We start from the raw sequence: 17915 nt of genomic DNA on the forward strand, positions 1-17915 counted from the left end.
TAAGTTAAACAGGACCCGTGTTGTAAAGGGCATAATATTCAAGTATCACTTGCCATCACAGACAACCAGTACAAATATTACAGTAGAGAGTTAATACAACCAAAACCAAATGCACCACTCAACATAGTGGCCTCAGAATTTTGTGCATATTGGAGGCAGCTGATGTCCATTTCATGAAGCCAAAGAAAGGCACAGCATCACAGTACTCCACATAGGGAGAGACCTGGGAATGGAATAGTAATGCAGGATCATATCAAGACTAGAACTCTCATTACTGACCATCACCTGGATGCAAGACATCATGTTTTCTTAATCACACTCATCTTGTACCTTAAATACAGACGTTGTACACCATAAAAATGTTAATGGGGATTAAAGTACAGGATTGTGAAGATCTGAAGCAGGCATACACCATCACTGCGTCTGTTTCACATGGTTTGAGCTTAAATCAATGATAAAAATACATATTTTGTATACAACTGTGATGATTCTATCTTGCTTTTCTGAGATTTAAGTGTTCCACAGTGTACTAATCTATCATGATGATTATTTACTGTAACACTGTGACTCTGATTAAGGTCTCTCTCTCATAGCACCAGGGCCCAGAGTTCAGTCCTGACCTTCTGTCACTGGTCTGTATAGTATTTTTACATTCTTTTAGTGTCTGCATGATTTTTTTCTCTATTACATCCCTTTTGCCCCACATCCAAAAACCACGCTGGTTGACTGACTGCGGTATATATGGACAGTATACTGTAATTAATTTGCCCTTGCTACCTTGACTGGAAAGGATTCGTGGTAGACCAGTTCACACATTCTGTTACAAAATGAATAACATTTCCTTCTGATACAAGCTCACAGTATAGGTTACTTATAGTAACATGCACATCTATGTTTTTTGATAAAAAGTGGCTGCATGACAGGTGTCAGAGATCTCATTTTAAGTAGTCTAGGATCCTAGAAGTACGTTCCAGCACATAAGGTTTTATTTTTTCAATGTATTTATTGTTTCCTGTAATTTCTAATTTATTCAATCTATTTCTTTTAGGTTCATAGGTTCATACTAGGCTATCTGCCCTAGGGCATTTATAAGCCTAGCCAGAATGTGTTTGGCTTTCGCCACCCATTTTAAATTTATTTTGCTATGCCCTTTTTCGAGGTTAGTATACTGTGCCTCTGTCTAACAGTGACACAGAAGTGATACCTGGGGTAAACCTACGATCTCCCATCCACTCATCAAGATTCCTGTTGAAGAGAGTCAATGAGGGACTCTGCCTAACCTGGACTGGGATTTTATTCCAGAGTGAAGGGAGCCTCTGGGTTATGAATCTGTCCCTCCAGCATGTCCTATTTATTTCAGTGCTGAGGTTCAAGTCTCTCGAGCTTGTAGCTCGATGGGATTTGGATTTTCTGAGGTGCAGCATGTCCATTAATTCCGGGTTGGACATGGCTTTATACGTCAGGCACAGATCGCCTCTGAACAGGCGGTATGCCACTGAGTAGAGCTGGAGTTTCTTTAACTGGGCAGCATATGGCATCTGTTTGAGCCCTTTGATCCTCTTGGTGAGGTACTTTTGGGGTCTTTCCAGTTGCTGCAGGTGTCTGGTAAGGTACATCCCAAAAGGGGCATTGTACTCAATTATGGGCTTGATGAGGGATGAGTAAAGAGGCACGATGACTTCCCCTGATCTAGATGTGAATCCCTTCATGATTAGGTGGGCTATATAAAATGTTTTTCTAACCACTTTGGCCACGTGGTTGTCAAATGAGAGATTGCTATCAACTTGGGTCCCCAGGTCCCTAATTACTTCTTCTGTACTTAATGGATTACCACCTATGTGGTAATTTGTGGGCACTTTATTTTTGCCAAAGGGATGACTATACACTTTTGGCATTTAGCTTGAGGCCATGGCTCTGGCACCAGTTGTCTGTTTCTATGAGGCCCTTTTGGAGGATGCTTGTGTTGGCTGGAGAGTCGATTATGGCACCCAGTTTGCAGTCATCTGCGAACTTGGTCAGCCACAGTCCTTCCGTGTTGGCCTGTACCTCCGAGAAATATTTACCGAACAAGAGAGGTCCCAGGACTGAGCCTTGTGGGACACCACTTGTAACTGGTTTGGAGTCTGACATGGCTCCAGCAATTCTAACCATGTGGGTTCTGTCCTTGAGCCAGTTTGCAATCCATCTAGTGACATAGGGGTTTATATTTAAGCTGGTGAGCTTATCTATAATGCGATTATCTGCAGTTGAGACTTAAGGAGAAAAACTGCAGACAAATATTAAAAGAGGTGACAAATGTCTATATAAGGACAATGGTTTTCAAAAAAAGTTAAACTACAAAATCAATTATACCAATAAATACAAGACGTTAAAATCTACAAAGACTGCATACTAACATCTACAACAGTACACAGTGGTAACTGTTTGGAAGAGGATTTCAGGTAAACAAATTTACAAAGAAAATATAGTTGTGTGGCAAGTTATCATGGCTGCAATGTTAAGTAGACCAGTTTCTATTCAATATTATAGCAAGAAAAGTGTTATTGTTTTGTCTGCAGTCTTTAAATTTGACTGACAACACTAAGTGCATTAATTAATGTTCAGCTTCACTGGTGCAAAATATTAATCATTTCAACTAAAACAGGGAGAGTCCAGCTCCATAGCGTAGAGGTATAATCCCCCAGCTATGACCCAAGTTCATTTAGTAATTTGGGGGTTGGAGGAGGGTGGAATTGAGTTTCTGATGCCGGCTTGCCCATCCTGGGGGGGGGGGGGGTAGACATCAGTACTATATTTGGCTGACTCTCACTTGAAAGAAGAGGACTGCCAGCAACAAAAATAAGACAGGAATGAGGGGCTTGGCACTCCCAAGCCAGTGATGGTAGCAACCTTGGGATATGTCTGCAAACATGCATATGTAGACATGGGCACAGGAAGCCCTCATGGTAACATGGGTGTTCATATCTGCCATAGGGGGTTGGGCTACAGCTAATTAGAAACACCTTGGCTGTCCAAGTTAATGAGGGTTCTGATGTAGCCAAGGCAGACTGGTATCCAAGATGGCAGCATATGACTACCACGGGACGTTGCTTTGGTTCCAGTTCTAATTCCTTAGTTGTTCAACTTGTTGAACTTCATAAGGAATTAATGGTAGTAAAATAGCCATGTTAAAATTCTAGGGTGTGTGTCAATTTTGACTTCTGTTTGCCATCTTCATACCATGCTTGTTGCTTGTTGAGTGGTTTCTAATTACATTTTTTGAAGTTCCTGTCTCTGGCTTAGTTTCATGTTCCCATTCGTTTTTGTGGCTGTTTATTTGGAAGGTCAAGCCGTGATTATACTTTTTGACATTTACTTCTCTATTGACTGGTTGCTAATAATTTGAAAAGTAATTTCCTGGTTGTGTTCCTTAATTAAGGCTATTGGTTTTACATTGATTGCCACATGTAGCAATTATGACTAAGTTTTTATACTATTTGCTATATTGTTAATAACTGTATGACCTGTAGCTTAATACTAGAGTTGGACTGTTAACCCTCTCACAGCGGGAGGGAATCATCTGACTTAAGTATTTTTTTAGCTTTTGGCGCATGGGATCCATTTCTCACCTGTTTACACTTTAAGACTTTCATTTTGTCTTCTGATTTAGCAGACTGCAGACAATTTTGACCTTGTCTAGTTTGGGATACTACAAACCACAAGGCACCGATAATGGTCCTTGGAGATATCATGTTGGTGTAGCAAAATGTTCTTCTTCTAGCCCTACTTTCCCTTAATCTGGCAAAATGTGGCCTGGCTATTTTCACAGACCTAGGATTTCTTTACAGTATGAAATATTTATTTATTGTTTGTAATGTTTACTTTGTTGTATGTAATAATGTTCTATTATCATGTTATTTTATTTCAACAGAATACTAAGTTCCAATATCACATTCCTTTTGATTTGTAGTATTTAACTGTTTGGCATTGTATTGTCATGTTTGAGTTGTTATAATAAAGTGCTTGGGAGTTTAGTGCTTAAATAAGTCAAATTTGGTGGATAGATTAGCCTTCTCCAGCAGGTCCCTCCAGCTGTTCGTTTGGATTGTCTGGTGGCCTTCCCCAGCAGGTTTCTCGGACTGTTAGTTTGGACTGTCTGGTGGGGAGCAGAGCCACAGAAGGCTACAGGTCCTCAGTCTGTCCTGGTACTAAGCAGCTGTCATGTCTATCTAAATGATGGACTTTACCTGAATTGGTCACTACATTGCCATCAATAGGTAACAAATGGGCTAAGACTCATAGGAAAGATGCTACCCATAGGCAAGTCAGGAGGCAAAAAAAGTAACTACAGAAAGAGTTTAGTAAAACAAATGCCATGTCCTTTGGTATTACCACCACCTTAATACGCTTGCTAAAACCTGGGAATGACTTCTAAATGGGGGTTCCTGACTTTAGTAACACAATTCATATACCCTTGTCTGACTTTTTTACTGTTCATCTTATTATTTATTTAATTTATTTACATTTGTTGACTGGGAGAGTCCGACTGGATACTGGTCCATTTTCAGCAGAGGCCTGAGGAGAAAAGCTCCACATTAAGTATTGTTTGCATTATACAGTTAAAAGACATAGCATTTAAATATTGTCAGCTAAATTAAAGGGACTGCTTGTAACACGTCACCGTGTATCCAGTTATGTAACAACAAATTACAAATGGTCCTTAGAAAAGCTGTTCCTCTGTATACTTGCATCTTCCTCTTCCTCCTTTTTATAGCTGCAGTTGACTACATGTATCGTAACCATTAACAGGATCTCTACGTTTACATCCCAAATGCCCCTCCCAAACGAGAGCACCACTGAGTGATATTTCAGAAAGCTAACATGCTGCCAACCAGCTATATCACAAAAATATCACTCTGCTCTCTAACCACAGACTAAAACTCCTACACTCAGCGCCCTACTATGTATCCAACCATTTACAAAAAATCTGTGAAACTCCAGCTGTAACCAAGTCACATTACCACTCAAAATCAGTTTTTGCATAATGCTTTACCAGGGCTTTATCAGTTTGGGGGCTCAAAGTATGGAAAGCACTACCACTTCTAAGCAGAAGTGTACCCACTTTACATCAGTTTAAACTTGCATGACTAATTACCACCTCGGTAAGATAAAATATAAATACTTGGAAAATTAATTTAGTAGCCACCAATATTTTGTCACTTCCTCTAAGACTTGTTCGAATTATGAGGCCTATGTCATATTGAAGCTAAGAAATGGGCTGAATTTCCAGTACTTGAACGTACTTGTTTTTCTGGAAGACTGACATTCCTGTTTATTATTCTCTAATATTTTTTTATCTTTCTACTGTATCTTCATTTTGTACAACTTATTGCACCTAAAATATGCTATGGCTCACAAATTACCGGTGGGTGCAGAGTCAGTCTCCTAATAAAGAAGTAAACTTATTACATTTAGCATACTAAGACTGAAACATATTCAGCTAGAAAAACAGAGGAGCTTTTCATATTTTCTAGAGCAAATGTTTTGTACAGTGGAATAAATAAGAAATTATTTGTTGAATGTGGCACTGGGGAACAGGGGTGGGATTTAAAATGTATGTAAATAATACAAGCAAAGAGGCAGTGCCAATAAGCAAAAGTGCACAGAGAAATAGAAAATAAGGCAAGTGGCAAAAAAATAAGGCAAGTGGCAGGAAAAAAAAACAATGTGAAAGGAAGGACAGGAACAGTAACAGAAAACAAGGCAAGTGAAGGGAAGGGTTGGAAAAGTAAGCAAGCATAAGTCAAGTGACAAAATAAAATCAATAATTGAGGGGTAAGGGTGGAAGAGTAACCAAAACAATGCAAGTGACGAAAATGAGAAAGTGAAAGGAATGAGTGACAGTAAACAAAAACAAGGCAAGTGACAAAACATGAGAAAGTGAGGGGAAGGGGTAAAACAGAAGGCAAAAACAAAGCAAGTGACAAAAGGAAATGAGGAGGTGAGGGGAAGCCGTGAAACAGTAGGCGAAAACAAGTCAAGTGACAAAAGGAAATGAGAAAGTGAGGGAGAGGGGTGAACCAGTAACCAAAAAAACAAGGCAAGTGACAGAAGAAAAATAAAAAAGTGAGGGGAAGGGGTGAAACAGTAGGCAGAAACAAGGCAAGTGACAAAGAAAAATGAGAAATTTGAGGGGCAGGGGAGGGGTCAGTAAGAGAGAACAATGCAAGTGACAGAAGAAAATGAGAAAGTGAAGGGAAGGAGAGAACCAGTAAGAAAAAACAAGGCAAGTGGCAGAAGAAAACAAGAAGGGGGGGGGGAACGGCAAGAAAACAGGCTTATACTATTGGGTGAAATGATTTAGGATGAGGACAATTGCTGAAGTGACTATGATAGTCTTAACTGTTCAGATTTTTGCCTCATATTTTTGGTCTGTTCCTCATAAAATAGGTGGTTTTCTAGCAAATTCCTGAGAACTGAGGTAATTAAATAGTGACATATTTGAGTTTCAGACTTCATATCCTTCAGAAAATGCATGCTAGCACAAATCTTGTTATTCTAGTAGCTTTCTAAGTTTATATGAGCAATATTTAAAAAATGTCCCTATTTTTGCCCCCCACAATTATTTTAGGCTTTGTCCAGAACTTTTGTGCCACAAAGTTGAGAGTATGATGGTAAGAAATACAAAAGGGGGAGAACAGAAGGAAACCTTTTGTAGGCATCACAGGGAGGATGACAGAGCTAGATGGGTTTAAGGTCCTTGGACACTGAAAGAATACTTTAGGTAATGCACACTGACAGTTTAGTCTTTTAAGGGGTCAAATGACAGGTTCCTAAGGGTAGGAACATTTTGACAGCAGCAAACCAGATCTATGTAACAAGAGTTCCAAACTGTAAAGAAATATGATGGCTGTATGAGGAAGCTGTGTGTCCTCTGTATGTTATCCATCCTTCTAGACGGAGGCCAAATGAACAGGTTTTACTTTTCTACCTTGGATGAATGATGTCAGTGTGTCATGCAGTGGGTTACATTTATTTTCATTAAGTTCAAGACAAACACACTGCAGTAAAGAATACATTCTGTTCTGATGCCAACACAGTGGTGTAACAGTTAGTGTTACTGCCTCATGGCACTTTGGTCTCTGGTTCAGTTCCCATCTGTCGCAAGTGTTCTTTTGTGTGGAGTTTCACTATCTTCTTTATGTTTATGTATGTTTTCACTGGGAAATCCCAAATTTGTGTAAGCAAATGAACTGGCTGTGTTCAAAACTTCAACTAGGCTTGTATAAATGGATATGTGCATGTGTCCAGCAAAGGTCTAATATTTCATCCAGGACTGGTTCCAGTGTTATACCTATAACGTGAAGGATAGGCACTGGCTCCCTGAACTGCATAATGTGGGTATTTCTAATGGATACAAGGGCAGATTCAATTCAGCAAGCAGTGCTGGATGTGATACAGAATGTCTGTGGTTGAAGCAGCAGCCTCATGAACATAGAAATAATCTGTGTTGTACTGCATACGATTATGAGCATTACTGATGCAAACAAATGTGTCGAGAGAGCATAGTGTCGCACTCTGCCCTCCTGGTTTCTAGCATGATGCAGCTTTTCACACAATAGATAACACAGCTTCTGATACAACCACTTTGATATGTGTTCCAAAGTTAGGATTTGATTTACAGTGGCTCCAATATCGATAATTTAGGAGTTTCACTCTGTCTGCAACTGTCAAAGGTCAGCTCCCTTTTGTCTTGTAAAATGGTCTATTTCTTCTGATCATTATTTTGATTTTGTTTGGAGATTAAGATTAATCCTGAGTAATGTAACCAGTAATAGAGATTGCAAAAAATAAGTAAATAAAAATAATACAGAGCAGTTTATTAAAAACATTTTACAGAGTAGTATAGGCAGTATTTGATCACTGTTTGGTGCAACCACTGCAGAAATCCAAATGGTTTTGAAATTCCAAGGACAATAACTGTGATCCTTGGAATAGTAGAGGTGAAAGTGCAAACGTATGGAGACGTATCTTACAAATACCTGTAAACTTTTTAGCACAAGAAATCCGGACAAAGCCAAAAATAATGTGGAAGGCAAAAACCCAAAAATAGTGACATTTTAAATATTGTTCTTATAAACTTAGAAAGTTGCTAGAATAAAACATTTTGTATTAGAAGCATTTTCTGAGGACATGAAGTCTGAAACTCAAATATCAAACATTATATAATGACTGCATTCCTCAATGATTTGTCAGAAAACAACTTATGAGGAACAGACCAAAAATATGAGGCAAAAATCTGGACACTTGACAGGTATGACTGAGTGAGGTCATGGTACTTCAGTGAGTCTCCCCTACTCCATGACACAGTCATCTCAGAGTGAAGAATTGGGTGAGGAATGTAAAGACCCCCTGTAAAAACACTTTCAAGGTATAATGAGTTTTGTAAGTTGATGTTTTTGCCTCAGTCACAACGCAGCTTATGAAAAGTCAGGACTCACAAGATTAGATCTCACTGATATGGCATCCCGAATCCTCTGCATAACGAGAATATTGTGCACTGTCATACAGGTGAGCTGTTCTGGAGTGTTCTGCGTCATACAAGAGACCTGTTCAGGTGTGCACTGCTGTGCAGTGAGCTGTTCAGGAATGCTCTGATGTGCACTGTCATACAAGTGACCTCTTCAGGAGTACAGTGCTGTGCACTATTTGAACAAGTGTTTTGTTCAGCAATGAGCTTATGTGCACTGTGTCATACAAGTAAGCTGTTCCAGAGTGCACTACTCTGCACTAACTCATACAGGTGAGCTGTTCTGGAGTGCACTATGTCATACAGGTGAGCTGCTCTAGAGTGCACCGTCACACAAGTGAGCTGTTTAGGAGTGCACTAGTGTGCAGCAGAATACAAGTGACCTGTTCAGGAGTGCACTGCTGTATACGGAGCTGTTTGGGACTACACTGCTGTGTACTAGAGTGTCATACAAGTGAGCTACTCAAGAACACACTGCTATCACCATTTGAACAAGTGTTTTATTTAGGAAGGAGCTTATGTGCACTGTGTCATACAAGTGAGCTGTTCAGGAGTACACTAATATGTAATACAAGTGAGCTGCTCAGGATTGCACTGCTGTGCACTGTCACAGAAGTGTGTACATAGCATTTTCTTCCAAGATCTTTATCAAGGGAGCTGCAGAGCAGTGCTCTTACAATTGTTCATGCTTACAGTGGTTATACCACTTAAGATGTGCACAGTGCATTACTAGATAGGAGGCACTGTATTATCCTGCAATCACTGGCTGACTCTAAACTTTAGCAATTCCTATAGTTAACTCCCTGTGGATAGCCTTTGTTTTTATCAGTAACTGAGTTACGGTCATTTAGATAAAGTCAATCAAAGTGGGAGATATCCAGTGTTACTTTTTGAATTGGCTATATTTGTTCCTGCATTCAGATGTCAGACTTTGTATTAACCAAACTATTTAGTAACTTGTTCAGAAAGTAGAAGATTAAATGAATGACTTTCTTTTGGTACAGCAATATTTACTGGTGGGGGTGGTAAAGCATCAAATAATGTTCCCCTATCAAATACAACTGCATATGTTTGGTGAATCCTGTTTTGTTTAAGTGGCCTGATTGGCTCTTTTCTTAGAATCTGCCTTAAATAATCTCTCCGAGACATATCTGCAATAAAATATTTGTAATGTATAGTGTATAAGATGCAATCCATCGTATTGTATAGTTCTTCTAAGCTCCAGGGATATACCTGCAAAAAGTATTCTTTATATTATTAATTAATATAATATTTATAATTTTGGGCTTCACTTGAATTGGTCAATACTTATCAGTGTATTACCCCTGTAAACAACTATAACTAAAGAACAGTCTAAGTTGACATAGTAAAATAATGTTCACTCATCTTAATATTTTGATATATCTGGTTGTTAGCTTCAAATACTGCTTATTGCTCTATTTTTGTTATATACAGCAACCTGTTCTAAATTTAACTTGTCTCTAATGGCAATATTTCACACACTGCCTTGAGTTCTCCCGTGTCACATCACTTCACAACTATATGCACAAATTTTCTCTCATGTCATGTAATAACTATACTTACTGCATATTATGACAGCTGCATTAAAGTAACTATATAACACTAAAGCGGATAATTGCATACAGTTAAGAAGCACACAATGTTTTGCCAGAATACATAAGAATATTATCTAACTAGTTCACAAGTCCTGTTGTGATATTTCTTTACTCCTGACATGTTATTTGATATCACTAATGTCCAACACATCTGGAGAGCTGCTGTAGAAATATTTGCTCAGCACTATGAAACTTTTTCTCATAACTCTGACATGGAGGACTATATAGTTTTCCTAAGGTACTATTCTTACATCTCTACATCTATAGGACTATTTTCAATACTCTCTGTAAGATTTCTACTATCCTTGCCCATATGGTCTCCGTCATGGCTGAAAAGGGTCCCCTCCCTAGTTCATTATCTGGTTACCAAATTAAATAAAACAACAAACAAGCAGGAATATATAATGCAGCCTAGTGCCCATAACTTTTAGTTGTTTGTCTGTACTATCTCTGAATTCATAAGAATTTGGTAAAAGTATAACATAAAAACAGAGTATGAAAAAAAAACATTAAAAAATCCTTTTCAAGCTGTCATGGAAGATATGCAAATTATTCTTCATTCATTCATTAGTTCATTCTCTGATACCCACTTTATCTTATTCAGGGTCCTGGCAAGTAATGATTGGAGGTGAGGAAACCAGTTTTAGATGGGTTGGCAATCTACTGCACAATGCAAAAATTATGGAGATATGGAACACTGAGTTTACTAAGCTTAACTTGTAGAACTTTAAAAGACAAGATAATCACAGTTTTTTTAAGAAATCAATATATGCAAATTCAACTCTTCTAGCTGCCACTGAGGACAAGAAATGATGCTCTTAAAATGTTTGCATCTGGCTCAGTTTGCTTTTTTATAGAATAGCTGTTTCTGACCTGTCCTACATTTTATTTACATGACAATTTTAAAGCAAATAGTACAGACGTGGAACTGGGACTCTGGGTTACAACTTTTAGCAAGTATGCTGCTGTTTCTGCATGGTGCTCTCAGTTTATGTATATAAAGTCTGAAGCAACATTTACACATGAAAATATTTAAATCTTCTACAATCAAAATTGCTGTGTATTAAGAAAGATTGCCAGTTGGCTTGTATGATGAAAAGCTGACAAAAGCACACTTTTCCCAATTTACTGCATGTACATTTACTATATGTGCTAGCACTGCGATAGTGAGACTGCTATCACACAGCCATTTTCAGGGTAGCACCATAATAATTGTTATAGCAACTCTGGTATCTTAGAGCATCAGCAGCGAGACGGAATATACATTCCATGACAGCACAACAAATTACAGACAGCAGCCTTTATATCTATGACAGGAAGCATTTGTGCTTTCAAAAAATAAAGGGCTGGGGGGCTTCCTGATGGCTGCAGCATGAAAAGTACTGAGCTGTATGCCCCCTAGTCGTGTTTCTGCACTGTTCCAGTAAGACAGAACCAGTAGAACAGATGCATTTGTTAAATTACTCTTGAAAAAGCAGGCAACTGTCCTTAGGTGGCAGAATGCACATGTGCTACAGCGGTCTGACTTCAATACCAGGATTGTTTATGCCTTATACCTATTGTTTGCTAGTGCCATAGTTCCACAGAACCATGAACTGGATAAAACAACTATTGCTAATGGATTTTGGATGGATGGATACCAGTCCACTGTAGGATATATGCATGCACAGAGTTATGAGGACTGCACATTCAGCCACCTACATATTATTGGGATGTGGAAAAAAGTTTCCCCCAGTGAAGACCCACATGGACGCAGTGAGGAAGTGCAAAGTCTACACAGAAGATAATCCTGTGAGAAAGTGAATTAAATCACCAAGTGCTGTAAATTTATTTTAGATTTGTTGACCGGGTTTGTCCGACTGGGCTACAAATGCCCATTTTCAGCGGAGGCCCGAGGAGAAAAGCTCCAACAGAAAATAGAAGTTTTACATATTAAATATGTATAGAAATACATTCATCAGTACCACAGATTACTGCTTTACAGTGCCACACATTACATTCATCAGTACCACACATTACTGCATTACAGTGTCATACATTAAACTGTGGCAAGTGAAATACATAGAAATACATTCAGAGGGATACATTCACAATTACATATTATATACATAATAGTGCAATAGTTACATAGCTGAAATATTTTACTGGTTGATGTACCAAGAGGAGAAGATAAGTAGTAAGTTTGTTTAATGAAGAGAGAAGAGAAGTAAAGCTGCATTAATAACCAGTGCGTCGTGAGGGATAAAAATTAGCATAGAGAGAGAGTCGACAAGTGCTCCAGTAATCTCATCAAAAACTAAAGATGGCAGATTTGGAGAAAAAATATGGTCAGGCAGGGGGACAGATGGCAGAGGTCTTGAGTTCACAGGTAAATATCAGGTTATTAGTTTGCAGACTATTTCAAGTCCAGTCAACAACTAGAGGTCAGAATCTGACTCTGTACATTGCATCTGTGAAGTAAAGACATTAACCATTATGCCAAAGCCTCACTCCCTCCCTCATAGGCAAGTACTAGGCAAGCTGTACTTGTGGGGCTTTTTAACCCTAGCCAACTTTCCACAAGGCTGAGAATCAAATCCTGTACCTTGTGTCTGTGAAGTAAACACTTTAACCCTTATGCCAACCCCAAACACTGCCCCATTCCCATACTTGGGAGTCAAACCTGGGCTGTCTGAATGAAAACCAGAAAGTCTAACTGCTGGATCATATGGGGCATTCCATCTGCTCTGATTAATCCAGTCTATGTAATATTTTTAACTTACCCAATACTTAATGTAAAAGTTATTGTACTTGTTAAAGCACTTATTTTCTCATTGTTCTGAATGCTTAGCAGCATCCTGGTAAAGCTAAGATATATTTAAACACATTATTAAGTACATTATGTTCATTACTTAGTCATTTGCTTGTGTGTACTCTTACCAAACATACCAGAAATAAAATGAGTTCCTTTTAATTTGATTTGCTAGGAGCAAATTACCAGCCTGCAGGTCTAATCTTTTACTCCTGACATTTCAGCTGCTTCTCTGGGTAGCGTGGTAAAAAACAATTTAAAAGGTAGAACCATAAGAAAGGAAGAGTAAAAGCATACTTTGTAGCTGTATTACTTATATTGCAAAAGGTTCTGTATCCATTTTACTTTTCCCAGTACCACAGTGTAGTTAGTACAGAATTCCACCTCAGGATGAACTATTTTATTTATTTATTTATTCTACATTTGTTGACCGGGCTAGTTTAACTGGATACATGTCCATTTTCAGTAGAGGCCCGGGGAGAAAAGCTCCACATAAAAACAAAACAAAACAAAAACAAACAGAACATTGCAACTTCAGTTACAGTTCACTTGTCAGACAAAACACTTGTTTACATGATAACTTAGCAATAATGATAGATAAAAAAATTAAAACAAAATAGAAAAAGTTTATTTGAACTGATAGATATTTCCTTTCAGTTACTGATTTTTTAGTCCATAACTACATGTAATGGTTTTGTGATGTACACCAAGCAAGAGTGTGTGTGTGTGTGTGTGTGTGTGTGTGGTGGGGTGGGGGGTTGGTGAAAAACACCAGCTTATCCCACCCCTGAAATAGGACCTTAAAGACTCAGAAGGTCATCAAAATATTAAATAAACAATTATAAATAAGTGATTAATTGATGTGGCTGTTTTTTTTTTCAAAATGATAGTTTTAGCATTTTTTTTCATTTAAATAAATAACCCTGCTTAGTTAAGAAGGCCTTTGTTTATATAGTAGTTATTCTATGATTTTTTCACCTGTTTAACTGTGAATAAATATACAATTAAAAAAAAATCCCAGTGATTTGTACGACACTGGGACCTACAGTTTTGCTGTCTTTTCTAGTCAGTATAAGAGTGAAAATGCAAATTTCAAAGACTGGGAATTGAACAGGACTGTATGTCAGCATGTTTTTAACTAACCCTGTGCTTTTTAAGGTGATAGGCTAAGAAGCCTACAGTTGTACCTTAGCAAATCTTTTAAAGTACAATTCATGAACTGCAATATTTATATAAATATAAATATATATAAATGACCTACAGAAATAATGAGGACACAAAATGTTGAATTGGAAACTGGAATGCAAGGGAGTAAGCTAGGCATACATCATGTGTACTATGACATACCATCTTTACACCCTTTTTTAAAAAAAATATTTATTTGCATTATGGGTTCATCATATTTTTTTTAATTGGCATATTTACCATAGTTTATGGTTAAATACCTTGTTAAATAACATTTCCCCTTACAATGCATCTTATCTTTATTGCTTTTCTGCTTAAGCTTGTTGTTTCAGGATTTTTTTCTCAGTAATGAAAACAGCATACTGTCAAGAAACATACACAGTAAGGGAAAGAGGGGCCTACACTTGTGAGGGGGTGGGGTGTTACATTCTGTAAGCTGCCGTATAATTCCAAAAACTCTGGCTATGCCTCTGAAGGAACTCTGTAACAACTTTTAAGCGCCACGTCCTTTTCCTATTTTTTTTTACCCAGTCCCTCATTTTGGAATGTTTTCCTTGGTAGTGAAAAGGCATACTGTCTAGAAACTATACACCTGTGGAAGGGGGGCCTACAACTATTGAGAGGGGGGTGGCTGCATTCAGGAAGCCGAGTCATATGATTCTAAAAGGCCTGGATATGTCCCTACTAGAATGCAGTGACAACATTTCATTGTCACTGCCCTTTGCTGTTTTTCAACCTATTCCTTTTTGCAAAGCATTTTGACATAGGGATATACATTACAGTCATTTGTTACATTTTATTAAGTGTTATGCTGTTTACTGACTGGTGAATAACTGGGGAAATAAATTTTTTCTACCAAGGAGCATCATCTTGTTATATCTTGTTATATGCCCTTATATGATTTTCCATGGCACTTAGATTTTATGAACAGTAACCGGCTATTAGCCATTGTACAACAGTGTGACAGTTTCAACCTTCAATTTTTCTCTTTACAGAACTGCAAAGGATTTCATTTTTATTGGTTTGCAAAATAATGCAGTTACTTCTGAGTATGTATCAGTATTTTATTATTTATCCAGGGGAAAAAATCAAAGTCTACTGTGGAAAACGTTTACACATGGGGCACTGCAATACACATCTTGGAAAAAAATCAGACTTAGTGGATTTGTTTTTCTTTTTTCTTAACACTTACTTACTTACTGATCTGCTGCTAAAGTCAGCAGAATGTAATGCTAGAGTAGTCCAGTCTTTGGCTGCAGTAGTTTGGTGTTAAAACTAATTCAAACTTTAAGGAAGTCACATGCAAGGATGGTGTTTATTCTTATGTCCCCTTTCAGCTGAAATAAGCTACGGTCTTCCAATAAAACAGACAATTACATTCCTGAATTAGTGTTCTGCATACTTTTGTTATATGAAACTCTACACTTTTTTGCACAGTTTCCAGGCTATCTTTTTTCTTCCACCCTGTTTGGGTGAAATGCTGGTGGTAGTACAAAGTTTCAGCAGCATTATTCATAGGGTACAGTGAAAAAAATCAAAAGTAACAGAAAAAAAGTTTAGGCAAGACCATTATTTTTTGGTGGGAATAGGCAACATCAATACTTTTTTTACGTCGATATACAGATACTATGGTTTTCGAATTTTTTCCCCGAAAAAGAGATAGAGAAGTTTAGTAATTATTCTTGTGTTTCGGGGTGTAGACGGAAATTTGCCGTCTGTGCTCCTCATGCTGTTTGTGTACCACCTACCTATCTTTTAAAGAATGTACTCAACCCTCAAAATGTTGCCGGCATACACTTCCAAAAGGGCACATTAGTTTTCTACTGTTGCCACTTACACTATAAATGACTACTTTTACAGATATATTCCTGTCATGTAAATATTTCCTGTGCAGCTCTAAACAGAATGCACTAATTTAGACAGTCTCTGAGAGATGCTCAGGAAAATATATATATATATATATATATATATATATATATATATATATATACACTCCCTTCACTACAGTGAGTGTGCTTAGCTCCACAATTGTTACTGTTTCAGCAAAGTAGTTCTGAACAATCCTTGTAACAGAAATGATCTACATTAAAGGCTTCACCAATCAGTGCGTGTCTTCCGAGTAAATAAAATACCCTGCTGGCCCGCTAATATAAAGACGGACCAAGACTTTGCTGGTGAAAATGTATATTTAGATAAGCAATGTTTTTTTTTTTTTTTTTTTTTTTTTTTTTTTTACTGCAGAAGAACTACAGCTAATACACGCACTGGAAAAATAACAGCAACATTTAATATTGTTAGTAGCATTTGCACAGATTATTACAATTTCATTTTATCAGTGGCCCTTACAAAACTTACTTTTTTCAATTACAAAAGCGTAAAAACACGATTAACAAGCATCCCTTTGTGCTAATCCATATCAAAATCAAAATGAATACTAGGGCTACTGGAAAGGCTAGGAAGACTTACCCCGGGATGCCTGCGCGCCTGGTTACTCAGTAAGCGAAACATGGTCCCTTTCCAAACTTTGCTCTCCCTTGCAGTAGCTTGCAGTATCTTCAAAGCAACAGGTACGGTTTCAGCAGCGCCTCTAGCGGTCTCGGCCTATTTATCAGAGGTGGTTCTGCCACGGGCTGCGCATGCTTGGTCTCTGGTAGGACCGCTACGCGAAGAGCGCGTGATAAGGTCTATGATAAAAAGAATGGATTTCTATTCGGACAGAAAACAATCACTGTCGTAGTTGTTCAGTAATATCACTTCACAGTTTGTTTGCAGTAAAAAGTATTCCCGAAAATGAGCATGGAAATATGTTGTGTCCAGTGCATGTAACTTACTAGACCGTTTTTTTTTACCGATATTTACTTTATGAGCTTATCGTACATCCCTCGAGTACGGTCACTGATTTTCAGGGACGTCCTTGATTTTCGACTCAAAATTTAACTCTGCCCGTACCTCTTAACTGTACAGATTTTCGCCTTATAGTTCTGGTATGCTCTTCCTAAAATCGGTACAGATGAGGATTGAAGTCATTAAATAATTTGAATTTAAGACTCTACATCCTTCAGAAAGTTCACGCTAATGCAAAATCTGTTTGTCTATCAACTTTTTAAGTTTGTAAGAGCAATATTTAAAAGTATCCCTATTTGTCCCCCCATCATTTTAGGCTTTGTCGAGATTTTTTTGCTCTGAGGTATGAATCTGTCCCTCCTACTTCATCCTAAAACTCTGTTGGAGACCAGGGGCGAATTACTCGTAATAAATAATGACAAAAGTTGGAGTTGTATACTACTTTTATTTCAGAAAATATATTCACATTCGTTTATTGTGTCGATGTCTCAGGTTAATACTATTAATGCCCTAATTCTGTTAAGATTTGTTTCTGATTCATTGAAAGTCATGAGCCTAGCAAACATATTGCTGGCTGTATTACACCTATTTTGAGGATTCGTCTGTTTTCAGGTTATGGACGCGGTCCATTTGTTTAATAACCGTACCCTCTCAACTTCTTAGTGCCAGAAATCTGGACAGAGCCTAAAATATTGTGGGGACAAATGCCCAAAATAGAGACAGGTTGTAATACTGATTTTATAAACTTAGTTGCTAGAATAACAGGATTTGTGTTAGTACACATTTTATTCCTAAATATATGAAGACTAAAACTCATATGCCATTTTGTGAGTTCACTCCTCAGTCATTTGTCAGAAAACCATAAACTTTTATGAGGAACAGACTAAAATATGAGGCAAAAAATCATTCTGGACATTTCTGCCAAAATCTGGACATAACGACTTTTCGTTGAAACGATTTCACGCCTTTG

General features: G+C 37.8%; 1 protein-coding gene across 1 annotated transcript in view; it reads right to left on the reverse strand.

The window, feature by feature from the left end:
* NDUFA4L2 (NDUFA4 mitochondrial complex associated like 2) overlaps positions 1–16923 on the reverse strand; it is a 143175-nt gene extending 126252 nt beyond the window's left edge. The window contains exon 1 of the mRNA XM_044083622.1: positions 16568–16923. Within this exon, the coding sequence (XP_043939557.1) occupies positions 16568–16609 (42 nt within the window). The 5' untranslated portion in view covers positions 16610–16923. The remainder of the gene's footprint in view (positions 1–16567) is intronic.
* Positions 16924–17915: the final 992 nt, after the last annotated feature.

Source organism: Protopterus annectens, chromosome 9.part0 (assembly GCF_019279795.1).
Source record: "Protopterus annectens isolate FY-2018-M chromosome 9.part0, PAN1.0, whole genome shotgun sequence".
In the NCBI taxonomy this organism is placed as follows: Eukaryota; Metazoa; Chordata; order Ceratodontiformes; family Protopteridae; genus Protopterus; species Protopterus annectens.